The sequence below is a fragment of the Egretta garzetta genome, unplaced genomic scaffold (assembly GCF_000687185.1).
Source record: "Egretta garzetta isolate BGI_Z169 unplaced genomic scaffold, ASM68718v1 scaffold1426, whole genome shotgun sequence".
Classification (NCBI taxonomy): domain Eukaryota; kingdom Metazoa; phylum Chordata; class Aves; order Pelecaniformes; family Ardeidae; genus Egretta; species Egretta garzetta.
In genome coordinates, this window is record NW_009259891.1 from 29989 (window position 1) to 46440 (window position 16452).

At 38.7% G+C, this 16452-nt stretch overlaps 1 protein-coding gene across 1 annotated transcript in view; it reads right to left on the reverse strand.

Moving 5' to 3' along the window:
* Positions 1-16452, reverse strand: part of LOC104127478 (trafficking protein particle complex subunit 9) — a gene marked incomplete at its 3' end in the record, with an annotated part of 59198 nt that overhangs the window by 29983 nt on the left and 12763 nt on the right. The window contains exons 6-8 of the mRNA XM_009640150.2: positions 15579-15704; positions 8108-8324; positions 5378-5521 (exon numbers count right to left, since the gene is read on the reverse strand). Coding sequence (XP_009638445.2) covers positions 5378-5521; positions 8108-8324; positions 15579-15704 — 487 coding nt within the window. The remainder of the gene's footprint in view (positions 1-5377; positions 5522-8107; positions 8325-15578; positions 15705-16452) is intronic.

Sequence of the window (16452 nt, forward strand, 5' to 3'; positions counted from 1 at the left end):
AACATTCAAGACCAGGTTGGATGGGGCTCTGAGCAACCTGATCTAGTTAGCGGTGTCCCTGCTCCTGCGGGGGGGTTGGACTAGATGACCTCTAGGGGTCCCTTCCAACCCAAAACATTCTATGATTCTATGATTCTATAATATTCTTTCTTGTTTCCTCTATTTCTACATAGCAATTTGAAATTTAAATATCACCAAGTGAATGCATATGCAATCTTATCCTATAAATAAAAATGTCTGTAAAATACGGCATAGTTTCTTCTTTCAAGCTGTGAGATAGAAAGGCGTATTTTAAGAGTTGTCAGACACCATGTCTGACATGATCAAATTATGATCAGTCCAGCCTTAACCATAATTTCTAAAGATAAACAAGGTTTGGGGATTTTTTTTTCTTAGATAAGGCTCATCACTTCTTTGCAAAAGGCACAGATCTCACCCCAGCAGTTGACATGTCAGCCATCACCTGAGCACAGCAATCTTGAAAGGGGGATGAAAAGGTTCTGAAAGCAATCTCAGATTATTGGCATACAGTCCTTGGACCTCCAACTACCAACAACTCTAAGCTGTCAAGGCATCAAAGCGGTCTGCCCAGCCAACTGACAAGTCCATCACAACTGATCTAGAGGATGAGGGGAACTGAAATAGCATTCGGCATAAATTTTGGCAGAAATTCTTCATCAGAGAGGATGATCTCAGCCCAGGCTGAGAATAAGTATCTTCTGGAAGCTGAGAGACTGTTTCCATGAGAAAACAGCCTGGAACCAAACTTACAAACCTCTAAAGCTTGCATGACATGGATCGACATGTCAGATGATTTTGAAGTGCCAAGTAATAGCCACTACCGCTGTAGGGATAGACTCCTGCCACCATGGAGTTCAGAATAACATCAATGAAATTTAGACAACTAGGGATGTTTCTGGAAATTCAACTCAGGACCTTTGAAAGGAACAAAACCCTTTTTCTTAGGTAGAGCTATGTTTTTATCATCCCACTGACCAAGTGCAGCCATGGCATGCAGTCACTATCTGAAATACACCATACAAACAACTCCTGACCAAGTAATGATCTCAGCCAATCCATGGTATTTCCTGTGCAATGGCTGTATGGAGATATACAAAGTAGGCATACTGAAAATGAAAACCCACATACAGAAATCTCTCCTAATGCTCACCGATGAACTCTATTGACAAGTTTTGCTTCTGAAGATAAAATAACCAGTTATAGCAAGATAAACCGCCTTAAGTCCTTCGTCACATGCAGGACCTCATCTCTCCTCTGGCTGAAGAGAAGTTGTTGTAACAAGTCTTTCACTGAAGATTTCATGTCTTTCAGCAGAATCAATGACTGTGGCCAGAGCATATCTACTCTGGGGAGGGCACACCTCTAACAAAGTGGTATTTGTAATGAAGCCCAGGACATCATTTTTAGTTTGCTAGGGCTAAAAAATTTCTTCATGACATCAGTAGAAAGATAAATAAGCTAAAATTGTTCAAAATCTTATTCTGTGAGCAAAGCAGCCCTGATAACCAGATCAACAAAACTGGAACAAGTAGTGTATCTTACTTGCCAAGCTGCCAGACATTTTGTGGTCATGGCTGTGGAACTTAGTCTATTTATTTTTGGTCACTGCTGCTGCTGAAAAGGTTAAAGGCAAAGGTCATCACAGAAAGACTCTGAATTACATGACAGCCACTATTCTCTTTCTGGTGTTGAAAGGTAAACACATACATACATGAAAGGCCACGTGGTCATTCTTCAAATTGTTAGCCAACGTGGTTCTGTTTCTAAAGAGAGTATTCGTGTTAATCTAAGGAATGAGAAGAGCAACAGAACAAATGTTTTGAGGCACCAAAAGCCATGCTAATGGTGTAGTACTACCTGTGCTGACAGTCCAGTCAGCAAAAGAAGCTAAAGGGTCCCAAGCGATCTCAGACAATCATGCAGGCTGTGTCCAAAATTAATACCATGATAGAAGAAAAAAAATGGATCACTGTCATTTGTCTTGCCACCTTTGCCTGCTGACTATCCAGGACCAACAGGTAGAACTGGTGTCAAAAGGCCAACATGCACCTTCGTAGTAGTCTCCTCAACCTCAAACCCCTGCCAAACTGCTTTGGGAACCAAACTCTGTCCTGAAGTCTGGTAACAGAGGATGCAGCTGGAACGAAGAGTGGTTCCCAATGATACAAGCATCAGCCATGCACAGGAATGACAGGAAGGTACCCTAGCACATTTCAGGAAGCACTTCTAGATCTTTTTCTCTCCATCACCTACTGTCACTCACCTCAAGACGACAGACATCCAGAACACTGGTCAACAGATGAATAATGACTTCTGCATGTTTCATGCAAGGCAGAACCATCACTGAGTCAGTAGTTTAAGTATACAACAGACAGATCAATAGAGACCTCAGGTGTGAAGCCTGTCGTCTCACTAGAAGGCTGAAAAGAACTAAAGCGCAACAACAATCACAGGGCAGGAAGAACTTAATGGCAGAAGTATACTGAGAAGCACTGAAAAGTGTACATTATTTCCCAAATAATAAAGTAAACAAACCTAGAGGATCTTTAATGAACTGAACTCACCCCCAAAAAGGAATGAAGCATTCCTAGTTTCATCACATGCCATGAATAGTGAGAAAAGGTCATCTCAGTGCACCAAGATCCTTGCCACCAGAAGCAAAACAACAGGTATGACAGTTGGAAACCCACTGAATGTCTGAAAGAATGTGAGCTTGCAGGGGAGATGCACATGCTCCCTGTGAGTGATTTCTCTCTGGACAGTCACTTTTTGATAACAGCTGTTTCCAAGTAGCTCCATGTTTAGACAGGCCCTCATGGATGAGCTAACTCAGAATCATTTGCACACAATAAAAATCACAATCCTTTTAAGTACTATGGGTATTATCAGTGAAGATCCACAATAAAATACTGGGGTTTTTCCCCAAGTATCTGACCTTAGAATCATAGAATCATAGAATGTTTTGGGTTGGAAGGGACCCCTAGAGGTCATCTAGTCCAACCCCCAAATCAAATTCATTGTGAGCTGTACACAGAGTTATGTTTCAAAAAGCATTATGCAAAAGAGAGATTTAATTCCAAGCAACTTTGCAATTGCACATTTATTTCTTATTTAAAGAAAGAGTGATTCTCAAGGGCTTGTTAACATTAAAACATAATGGCTTGAGATTAGAGAGCTTTTATGCAGAATTTGGTATCTTTTTGCTAAGCAGAAGACTGCATTTTACATATTTATGTAACTAAATAGTTTAATTTTAAATCAGACTCTTAGCTTCCATGTTGTTAAAATAGTGACGACATCTCCCATTTACTTGATGATACTTTTTATTCAGGTTTGCCAGGCTGCATGCTTGGAAATTGTAATTCAAGTAAACATAGACAAAAGTTGTGTTTTAAAGTAATTAAGTGTCAGTCAATTAAAATATAAGAAAATTTTGTTTTAAACACAAGCCAGTTTTGACTATGCATTTGTATTCCGTGAATAGAAGCAAGAGCTTCTAATTAATAGATCTTTCATTATAACTACTTAATCTCACCTTCTCACCTACTACTTGAAGTGAAGAAGAAATTCTTTTCTGTTTTCTGAAGTCCCAGTATCCCAACTTCAACTGAATTATGATCTCAATCTCAGAAGAATTACCAAAAAAATTACAACCCAGAAATACATTTCTGGCACTGTCATCCTCACTCTAGCTGGTTTGGAACACCACTAACCACGTCTGAGCAACATGCTATCAATAAAAGACTTCAAACACAACAGTAAGTTCTATTTTGGATCTCCTTGGCAGAAAAGGAGAAAAAGATTCAGCTACTTTTCAAGCACATTGGAGAACTTTTAGTTTGATTTTTCAAAGACACTAAATATCACAGTTAATCATAGGTCTTATGAAACTGGAAGCTTTACTCAGACATATAATGTCTGAAAGACAAAAAACACAAAAGTTGCTTCTCTTTAAGAGTTCAAACCTTTTTAGAATTAGCAACATCATATGTGGACACATGTCGTAGAGGAGCTTAAAGCCTCCTCTTCAGCCAAACCTTCCATACATAATCAACAACACTTCATTAAAAGTCCAGGAAAATCCAAGGACCTTTTGACAGCAAATAAGATCTCCAGAGAGAAAGATAATTTATTCCAATGTATCAGTTCCTCTCCTTCTTCCACTACTGATTTGAACCACTAAACAGAGGGAATTCACTGGCAGGCAGAGACCTAAAGCTTGCCAGAAAAGTTCTTTGCTGCAGGGGTCACCAGGGAGAGACATTTGGCCATTACTAAAGGAGAAAAGAGGGAAAAATACCTGGCTCATTTTACTCCTATCCTCTTTATCGTAAACGAGGGAATAACTGAAAAATATGCACCTTTTACCTAGCTTACTGTGAATCAAAAACATCTTTAAAACCTTCCATCTCTAATTCCGTCTCATTATTCTGGGTGATAAATAAATCTGCCTGAAACATTTTTCCTAAGAAATGTAATACAAACATATTTGTCACCTTTTGCTTTTCCAGGTGGTTTTGTAAGTGCTACATGCCCCCCCAAAGGTCCTCACACATATCATTACCATTTCTGAAAATCATCCACAGACACATTCATTCCATTGTTATACACTGACAAATTTAATAAATCCCATTGAAATTTCTTGCTAAATTTAAAAAAAAAAAAAAAAAAAAACGAATTGAAAGAAACCACAGAAACGTATCTTATTTCTAGAAACTTAAGCCTACTGTCCTAGCTAAACACTGTTGAATTCAATTCCATCACGCTCAGCTGCTACAAGTTCATTGTCTCAAACACAGGGACAAGGATTGTGCCTACTCCCTGAGATGACTTCTGTATCCAGACTATTAATGTTTCATCATAAAACACCTCTCATCAGAAAACTCATAGTAGATTCACTCTGAACTACAGTACTCTACTCTTCTGAATTTACTTTTCAGCCTCGATTCCTCTCAATCTCTTCATTAATAGCATTCAAGAAGGCTTGACGGCTGCTGATATTTTCAAATAATACTTCTTTTTTTAAATCCACACACAAATTAAGCCCTCTGGTCGTACTCCTAATATTTACCAAGGAAATAAAGTATTAGGCTTGAGGCAGTCGATCTACAGATGGAAAACATTTAAGACAGTTTAATTTTGGATACTACACATCAAGGTTGGAATACTGCAATATTTAAAACTAATAACATTGTATACATGATTGATTACCATCAATTAGCTATGCATACACAGAATTCCATAATTTCTGTGCTCTCCATTTCTTCTCAAATTAAATTTATTTCAAAACATAGTTACATTATTTCACTGTAGGAAAGAAGAAAGCGCAGGTATCTCCTTTTTTTAAAAATCATACCTTGATCAGAAAGAAAATCCAGCATGGTCTGGAGGAGGAAAGACAGATGCCTGACGCACAGAGCAGGATTTCCCATTCTTCTGGATGCATATACTAGTTCATGAAGCAAACGCATCTGTACTGCAGCCCATCCTCTATGAGTTCCTATAAAGTAAGCAGTCATTTCATTTTTTTTAAAGCTATAAGTCATTTGAAACCAATTTGTTGCAGTTTTCTTTATGTACTAAGGAGTAAATTAATTTTTCTTAATATACATATTTTTATATATATATAAAAATCACCCAATGGAACCAATAATTACAAAATCCAAATCTTGTACTCAACACAAAAGAAAAATTAGGATATTTGCATTTGCTTGAATATTTAAATGTGAAAGCAATTTTTGTTTTATATGCTTGTCTATCGACTAATAAATTTATTAGAGTTCAGAAAATGAAGTTAACACTTCTCATAAAGTAAAAAATACGACACACAAAACCCTTGAAGTTTTATATTTTTTAAATTCTCTGAACAAGAAATCCACATGAGATTTCATACGTAAACTTCATTTTTATCCAAATCAGGTACTTCCTAACTCTCCTTGAAGATCAAGCAAAAGATATTTTCTCTAAATGCTTTCCTGGCTGTTAAAAGTCAGTAAAAAGTAATAAAACTACAGGACATGAGGCACATTTCCTGATTTTCAGTCTTTAAAAACTAAGTTTTGGACTACAAATCATTTCATATTTGCAAAGTACCTATGGTAACAACAAACAGATCATCAACTTTTCTTTCAAAAACATAATATGCAGTACTCTTCATGAAACATAAACCTGCTTTTAGTAATAATTTTTTAAATAACAGATATTCCAAGATGGGCAATACTTCATAAACTTCTAAACAGCCCTCTTTCTAGTATTACCCATCAGCATCTGGTGAACTTTTCTAGAAATATTTACTGGAACCAAAACTTGCGAGTTTGTATTTTGCACATGAGTCTCATTATTTTTCATGTGTAAAATATTGTTCTTATCAAGCAGTTCTTACAGTTTACAGTGAATCTTTCCGTATGTCTCTGAAAAAGCCATTTTGGGCACAAAATCTGACAAAGCGCTTCAGTGCAACGTAAAGGTAACTTAGAAATGAATTATAAACACCAATCGTGACTTTTTTTTTTTAATCATCAGTTCTCGCAGAACTCTGACAACCTCTTCTCCCAACACAGTCCCATCCCAGTCTTCTCCTTTTACATCATATTGAGAATATGGTAGGCCATGGCATATTTTTTTCCAGTACATTCCCTCTCCCTAGACTCTTTGTATCTTTCTGTCTAGTCCACTTGGCATTTTCTGCCTCCTGCCACGTATTGTTTCTTTCTGTGACAGCAGTTTAAAAAGAAACCCTAAGCATCCACACATACAGGAGGTTGGCTACATGCCTGTTTCATCAATGGAGAACACAAATGCAGCTAAGACAGCCTGGAAAATACTATGTAGGGGCTGGTCAGCTGAGTATTTCCATACTTTCCATTGAGTGAATTGACTAGATAGCCATTGATAATAATGGAGCTAAGTGACCTAGCACATATGGAAACACCCAAACTTACAAGACAACTTCAAACTGGAACCTCAACAATAAACAGTCAATGTACTGTCACAAAAAGGAGAATACTATTCCAGCTGCTGTTCATTCATATCTAAACCAGTTCAGAGTTCTCTTACTGGTGAACCTCACCTCCTTTCCATCAATCCATGCTCAACCCATTGCTTGCTGCTCCACTCCTGCAACTACAACATTTAGGGAATGGTCCCCAAAAATGCTACTATACAAAAATAATGCAAGTTTTTGGGCTACATGGAAAGATTTACTCAAAAGGAGGTCCCAAGCAGTGTTATTAGCTCCCTCTTCCTTTAGAGGCAAAATGCAGCACAGTATATTAAAATAAAGAAAACTTTTTTAAGTACTTTATATACAGCTTTAGATAACATTGATAAAATTGTTTAAACATAGCTTACCTAAAGAAGAGCAGCAAGCAGCATATAGCTTGCAGAAAGCAAACACAGTGTTTAACAGCTACAAGAATAGGCGTGTGTTCTTATGGGCTATTTTTGCATTGTTTTTTAATAGATGCAATAAAATAGTAACTCAAATGATATATAGCATCTAAAAACTGTTGAAGTGTCTTAACCAAATGTTAGTCTTACAGGCAACATCACTTTGATCCGATCTGTGGAAAAATGTGACATATTTGACCCTACAGATATAGATATAATTACATGACATGTACCTATGTATGTGCATCTATATTAAAAAAAATGTAAAAGACACTTTCATTCTTTGATTATAAGATCAAAGAACAACAAATACCAAAAGAGAGACAATTTCTGATACACAGGTTGGAGGCATTTTAATTTAAAAACTACTCAAAAATAAAAATGACCTTTTTTTGTACAGAGAAGTGTATAATAAAAAACAAAGACATTTTTGAAACAGAGTAGAAATGAATCTTTCATAAATAAAACAGAGGAATACAGCAACACATGCAGCAGTAGCTCGAAGAAATTGGAAATTACTGAACGTAACACTAAGAAAAAGCAAAGGTAAAGTTTTAAAGAACTGCTCTATTTGCCGCGGTTAGTTTTAGATCGGTAAATGATTTTGGTTTAATTTGAAATCTCTCAAGGAAATTAGTTATACAAAGCCAGTTGAGTGACCTACTATGCTAATGTATACTTTCCCAGAGACACTTACCTTTGCTGAAATCTTTAGGATCCAGTGATAAGCTATAGCCAGGGAGAGTTTCCAAAAGCAATTTGTAGCAGGCCCTCCAGCCTGGTTCTGGGATGCTAGGTGCAGCGCACTGCATTGCTGCTATACGCTTGAAAAAAGCAGACTTTCGGTGAAAACCAATACGTTCATAAAGCTCAGAAAGAATGCTGTAACGCTGGATTTTTTCTTCCTCTGAAAGCTGAAATTTAAAGGGAAAAGAGAAAAGGATTGGTTTTAATCAAAATTTTAAAGCACATATCTGAGTTTAAAAAAAAAACAAGTGGGAAAAAAAGATGTAGTAGACTTATCTCCAACACTACAGCACCAGTGATTTTGCATCTAGCCAGTCATACAGCTTCTACTGCCAGGAAAACTTAAGCTTGCTTCAAGTCCAGCAGCTAACAAAAGCAGGAAAGGTAGAGTTCCTTAGCAACTTTATTTGTCATTAGTACTAACAAGTAAATAGTTGAAACAGTCAATAACAGCTAAACAGCTCCACATTTTATGGAAGATAGTTAATGTGATCATCATGTGCATAATGAGAATGCAAAAATATACCACTTCCAAAATCTATTGATTTACCAAGTTAAACATTTTCACCCCTTAAAGATTAAATCTAATTATTAATCTTGAAATCTCAGGCTATGAAAGCAAAGAAAGTGATGTCTCAACTCAGTTTTTATCTCTCTCTGATCCTGTAAACCACAAAATTTTCATTCATCCACTATACATATGCAGACTGCCAACTAGCAAGGAAGAATTTAGTGAAAGGTTAAGCCCCATTAGGCTTAAAATTGAAACAAACTTGATGAGTAACTACCAACATGTGCTTCTTTAGCTCATCAATATATTGGCACAAGTCCCAAGTAACCGTTCTTTCCCCTCTGCTTTGAATGACTGTTTTGCTTTGAAATCAGACAGCCAAGAAACTGCTGTAGAAACTCTGGAAGCTACCAGCTACACCCAGTCTACATCCCAGTAACCAGCAATATTAAGTTCTGAAGGTGGACCAATGCTGACACCTAGTGCATAATGTCTGGCATGCACAACCAAAAGCAATGTAAAATATTTTAAATGACACTAAAGCTGCTAACAGGTTTTGCAAAGGCGTTTAAAATTATAAACTTCATACAAAAATAGCACTAAAGGACAGAAACAGCGTTTCTGCAACTCATTCTTCAAAACTGAAAGTATCAATCAGTGGATTCTGTGCATATAACTTCCGATAGTTAAAGCCTTGGAAAGTCAAAAGAAGATGCTAGAAAAATCAGATCTTATAAATGAAGCTTCAGAACATCTTTTAGTCACTTAAATCCTAATATAATTACCAAAAAATAGTCTGTTTTCAAAAGTCACTTCTAATTTTGGACATAGGGATATGGAAGACCTCAAAGAAGCCTACAGTTTTCAGAAGGCACCATGACCTAATCTGATAGTTCAGATCTTAGTACTTCAGGATACGGAGAGACACAGACAGACTAGCAAATCATTTCAGAAAGTTTCAGACAATTTTTGAAGCTGAAGCTGTTACTTCCCTCAGAACTGACAACACAAACCGATGCCCAATGCAAAAATACCACCCATCCATATAAAAGACCAATCCCTGTAACAAGAGTTGTAAAAAGGCAATTGCAGCAAGCTGAAAACTTTCATGAATCAATGCAGCTGGAAAGAACATGAGGCATAGAAAGAAAATACAGAACAATTTGAAACCAGTTTATCAGAATCCCCAAAAGCTATCATTCAGAAAGAAGATGAGGTGTCAGATTAAGGTTACCTACTCTAGTAGGTAAAAAAAAAGCTGCTCTGCCTTTTTTTTTTTTTTTCTTTTTTTTCATTTATGCCGTTTTTAAAAAGCTAACACAATAAAAAAAAAATATGGCAGCAGAATCAGAAAGGGCATGAGCACATGATCAGGTACTGAAGTTAGAAAAGCATAAAAAAGAACTATAAAAGCTATTCCTTGAATGACACTGTCAATGTTCACACACCTATGGAAACTAAATTTTTAAGATGAGAAGAGACAGGGTCATGCTATCGAGGTAGACATGAGCGCTTACTAATAATTGAAACAGCGATCAGAGAGGCAACAGATTCTCAGAAAGTTTTCTTTTTCTCATATCTGCGTAAGTTTTTAACACTGCTATCTAACTTGTTGCTTAATGATGGTACACAAAGATACTCAAATATTTTTTGCAGTTGCAGGAAACTTTTTTCACCACAACAAAGATAGAAAAATTGCATTTTCCCCAAGGGATTTAAAAGAAAAAAAAAAAAAATAAAAACCACACATAATCCAAGCAATTCATTCTGGGAAGACTGCAGCAGGCATTCTGCAGACGGTTAGCCTAGCATTCACAAACAGCTCTCCTGACCTTACAAATTCATAAAAGCATAAGGCCTATCAAGTGGCTGTGAAATAGCCAGCCCCTGAAGCACAGCCTCTTTTCCATCTGGTTAGTTATCATTTAACTGTTACAAGAAATTATGTTAGCAATTGCACCTGTAAAGGCCGTAGTTCGCTATCCAAACAACTGAGCCAGTTTCTTCACAGGCTTGGTTTAAGACAGGCTTTCAAGAGGGTAGCTTTTTATTTGTTTTTTAATTATTCCTTACTCTATTAAAATTCTGTAATCTCACTTACTTTGTAATTAGATGTTACAGTTTATTCCTCATAACTGGATGCAAAGATAAGTCTTATTACCCTGCAGCTTTCCGATAATCGGAAAATACCTATTACATGTCGTTACTAGACTGGGCAGAAGATTGAATATATGGAAAGAAACCAGCGTTCCTGTTTATCAGAGGCATACACATTATCCTGCAAGGTGTTTTTTCTGCTGCTGAATATTGGTTGTGCTGATGTTCTGTCTACCTGCCAGAGAAAAGCACTGTCCTACAATTTGTTTCCCTAACCTATCACAGGACGACTCCTCCTTTCCTTTAGTGCAAATTATAACTATTACATGCTTCCATGCTATATACAGTAAATCTTGAAGAGCTGTAAATATAATTCCCAGCCATACCCCTCTTTATGGAAAATACATTTCCCCAACACTAAAAATATTATCTTGCTCATATTTCTCATAATAATGCTTTCTAGAAACACTACCACCCAAGAAAACGACATAGTAGACAGATGTAGTTACAAGCTAGATGAATGTCATCCTTGGTTGAAATCAATAAAGGTAAAGAATGGGTCACATCTCAGCAGTGGGCCCCAATGCCCAAACAATCAATATTGTCAAGGCATCTGTTTGGTTCTTTTTTTAAAGCAACCATATACTGAACTTTAGTAGGGCCAGCAGTGACAGGACAAGGGGTAATGGTTTTAAACTAAACCAGGGTAGGTTTAGACTAGATATAAGGAAGAAATTCTTTACAATGAGGGTGGTGAAACACTGGCACAGGTTGCCCAGAGAGGTGGTGGAGGCCCCATCCCTGGAAGCATTCAAGGCCAGGTTGGACGGGGCTCTGAGCAACCTGATCTAGTTAGCAGTGTCCCTGCTCCTGCGGGGGGGTTGGACTAGATGACCTCTAGGGGTCCCTTCCAACCCAAAACATTCTATGATTCTATGATTCTACAGTGGCATAATGCTAATAGCAGATATAGCTGTGTCCTGTTTTTGCCTGGGATAGTTTCTTTTCTTCCTAGTAGCTGATATAGTGCTGTGTTTTGGATTTAGGATGAGAGTAATGTGATAGCACACTGATGTTTTAGTTGTTGCTGAGCGGTGTTTATATTAAGTCAAGGACTCTTCAGCTTCCCATGCTCTGCCAGCAAAGAGGTGCCAAAGCTGGGAGGGGGCACAGCCAGGACAGCTGACCCAAACTGGCCCAAGGGCTATTCCAGACCATATGATGTCATGCCCAGTATATAAACTGGGGGCAGTTGGCTGTGGGGGGCAGCAATCACTGCTCGGGGATGGGCTGGGCATCGCTCAGCAGGTGGCAAGTTTTTCCTGAGTTTTATTTCTCTTGCTTTTTGTTATTTTCATTTTCATTACAATTTATTATTACTGTTGTTGTTGTTATTATTATTATATTTTATTTCAACTATTAAACTGTTTTTATCTCAACCCGTAAGTGTTCTCACTTTTACTCTTCCAATTCTCTCCTCCATCCCCCTGCAGGGGAGTAAGCAAGCAGCTGGTTAGGGCTTAGTTGATGGCTGGGGTTAAATCACAATAAGCTGACATCAGGAAATGAACAAGTGACCATCAGGTATACACGGTACAGCAGAAGGTTCAGTGGAAAAGACCCAACCCAAATTATTAATAAGATTTAAAAAAAATTTTAAAAAAATCAGTGAATACCAATATCACTTGAGAAGAAAAATGATCATGCCTCTTCGTATCCCACTGAACATATCTTTTTTTTCTAGAACACACCTACTGAGTACCATCATCATCTAGTTTGATCTCTGTGGAAGACTGAATAGCCAGCTAACTGTCTCGAAGCTTGCTCCTCTGTGGGGTGATCTGCAAAGATCAGCCTTGCTGCAGGCAAGGTGGCTTGCAGGCTTGCTGAAGCAGTGGACACCCAGGTGGGGCCACCTGCCCACCAAGGCTTGCAGTTTGCTGCCACTTAAAGCCTGCAAGCAGAACCCTGTCCCTGCCCAGCAACAAGAAAGCCTGCGAACAGAGCCCGCTGGACTGTGCTCTATAGAAAAAGGCCACTGTCTCAGACCTCGTGGGAGACAACCGAAGCCTCTGTGTGTGATCACCGAAGATGCTGAGCGATGACAGACCCCTGTGTGTGATCACTCACTACCGCAGACCCCAGAAGCACGGATCTCCGGGACGCCGCGGATCCATGGTGGTGACTGTCTGCTCTCTTCTATCCGGACCTCTCGCTTGATTTCCTATCTTTCCTTCCTTCCTTTCCTATCACTGCTTTCTCTCTTTCCCCGGAAGAGTAAATAAACAAGTGGACTTACGATAACTAGCTGCCCCTAGACTCTCAGACTCATCTGAGGTCAGCTAGAAAGCAAGGGGGCCTTCCTCTCATCCAAACAAAATTGCATCCTAACAATCTCCCATGTTGCGTTATCAACAGAGTTATCACTCAGCGATACAGAATCATCATAGAACAGCCAAGGTTGGAAGGGACCACGAAAGATCCTCTGGTGCAACCTTTCATGTCAAAGGGAGCCTAGATAAGATCATCTAGCACCCTGTCCAGCAGCATCTTGAAAACCCCCAGCAACGTGGGCTCCACTGTGCCCTTGGGGAGGTTCTTCCAGTGAATGATTGTTCTTACTGATTTTTTTTTATTTTTTTTTTAATTGCAATGAAACTTCTCCCAGTGCAACTTGTACCCACTGCCCTTTGTCTTCCTGTGGCTCCTTGTGAGGAAAGACCCTCCCATCCTCTGTGTAGCTGCCCTTTAAGTACTGGAATACTGTGATGAGATCCCCCCTGAGCCTTCTTTTCTCCAGTGAGAAAAACACCTAACTCCTTCAGTCTTTCCTTCCTCATGGGGCAGTTTCTCCAGCCCCTTGATCAACTTCATGGCACTCCTTTGGATCCTCTCCAATCTGTCCATGTCTTTCCTGAACTGTGGGGACCAGAACTGGACACAGTACTCAGGTGTGACCTGATAAGAGTGGGATGATCACCTCTCTGTCTCTGCTAGCAATGTCCCTGCAGATGCAGCCCAGGATCCCATTTGCCTTGGTTGCTGCAGCAGTGCACTGCTGACTCCTGTTGAGCTTGTTGTCCACCAGGACGTGCAGGTCCCTTTCAGCAAAGTTACTCCCCAGCCATACAGAGATCCTGGCCTGTGCTGGGCTCTTTGGTTATGTCATCCCAGGTGCAGGCCATTGCACTCATCTCTGTTAAAGCTCATACAGTTCTTGCTTGCCCACACTTCCAGCCTGTCCAGGTCTCTCTGTAAAATGGCTCTCCCTTCTGATGTGTCCACCTCATCACCCAGTTTGGTGTCATCATCAATCCCATCATCCAGATCATTTTTGAAGATGCTGAATAGCGTGGGGCCCAGTATCAATCCTGGGCGACTGTGATGGGTCCACTCGACCCCTTAAGCAAACTAGCAGTCATTTGGTACAGGCTCCAAAGGAGACAAAGGCCTGAGCCGTAGCCAGGCCAAGAACTCCTCTAGTTTCAACCTCTTCTCTAAAAACCCGGAAAGGAGCAGAGTGACGCAGTGACCATCGATGCATTTCAGCTTGGAACCCCGATCATACAATTAATGCAAGAATAGTGGGTGGCTTTTCCAAGACTCATTTATCAAGGAACAAAGAAAGTTGTGGGTACCAGGAGCCTCATGTATACTTTTCCCATCACATGTCATTTGAATAGACTTTGCTATTCACTATGTCTTATTTTTTTCCTCTAATATAAAGTGAAAGTTGCAAGACCAGTGGTGTCAGGGAGGAGAGCAGGTGATTCTCACAATGACAGTAATTGCTTCCCTAAGAAAAACAACATAACAACAATACTGGAGTTTGCAGGCCACAAGAATAACAGCGCAACAACAAGTGAAAAATACTGCCACAGCAGTTTACATGAAAGGCTACACAACTGCCAGTGGAAGACTACAGAATTAAAGAGAAGGCCGTTAGCACTGCAAGGATTATGGCAGTTAGGGTACTCTGCAACAAAATTGATTACGTTTATGATAGCTTATCAATTAATTCATTTCTCATTTATGTTGAGTTAGAAAATTAACTCCTCAGAAAGGATTCTCTGCAAATGAAGTATTCTACCTCCTTCGTAAATTTGCTGTCCCAGTCTGGGCTTCGTAAGCTCAATGGTATGGACTGAAACTGCTAGTCTTACCAAGATGTAACGAACAAAAAAGCAAAACCAGTAAGAAACCTAACAGCTCTTTATTAATTCTTTCAACCACAGCAGTCTCTCCATAACCAGTGACACCAAGCTTGAGACACTGATAAAGTGTTAGTCTTGTCTGTGGTGGTACTGAGCATTTTTCCTCACAGTTCCAAATACTGATTTTCTGCTCTAAATTCCTTTCTGATTTGGCCTAACCAAGACTTCACACTACACAACAAAAATTCAATTGATTAACAACATTAGACAGACTCTTAAGCTCACTTTGCAACAAGCCATTCCAGATTTGTTCACAGTTTCATTGAATGAGATACAATCAAGGGGAAAAAAAAAAAAAATCCATTGCAGATCTGTGCCAAGCAGCTATTTTTCCCTAGTACAACATCACAATAGAACAACAATGGGATTTTTTTTCTTCACAATGGAGAATAACCAAAAGAGTCCTTAATCTCAAACTAAGTCCTCACGTTTTCAGATGAACTCTGAATACCCTGATGTGAAAATCCTCAGAAGTCCTAGTAAGAAGGAAGGTCGTGATGCAGAAAATAAATTGGAGTCTCCTGAATCTAAGTAACTTTCACAATTCAGTATAAGACCTCAAATGAGAAGAGAAAAATAATGGGACTTTCCGCACCAACCTGACGAAGGTTGATATAAACTGCATTCTGAAGAAACTCAGAGGCTTCCATGCTCCTTTTCTGTATTGCAAGGACTCTCACTGCCTTCACACAGGCTTCCAGTTCAATCACACCAGCATTCTTGTACTTGAAGAGGGAGAAAATTAAAATAATTTTGAAGTATCGTACCTGTTAGATTGTAAAAGTATTTCTGCTCAACACATAGATCAACTGTCACATCTTCCAAACCCAGCAATTCCTTAATTCTAGTGACTACACTGTTAAATTATCAGCATATGCCCAACTGAATATTAAGGTGTCATCTAAAATGTTATTATGCAAAACAACAGTTTTCAGCCTCTTCACTCACTTTTCTTATTTTGAGACACAGCACAGTTTCAGTCTGAGAGTTCAGATGAGGAGAAAAGATGGGAATCTTAGTATCATTTTGGATAACCTCATATATATGGTGGGTGTGAGTGGTGTGTCTGCAAAGACACTGTAATAGGTACATAAGCAAAAAGGTCAGTTTTACAGTAATTTTTCACCACCTGAAACTGTTCTATCACGATAAACAAAAAATTAATTTTGCTTTTCTACTTATTACAAAACACATTATATAGCACAGGAAACTGTAGCAACAGAACTTTAGTTTTACTACATCAATTTGCTCTTTAGTTAAAACATTATCACTGATGACAAGTGAATTCTGAGTTCTCTAGTGTTTATTTACAAAACATGACTGTCAGTTATTTGGCTTGCTTAAGAAAGGCAGGAGACAATGGGCATGTGCACTGATCTGTTTGAGCTCGGGCAACAAACACAGGCAATTTTCTAGACAAACAATCTGATCTAGTTATTTCCTTAAACAATACGGATAATGGACATTTGAGTT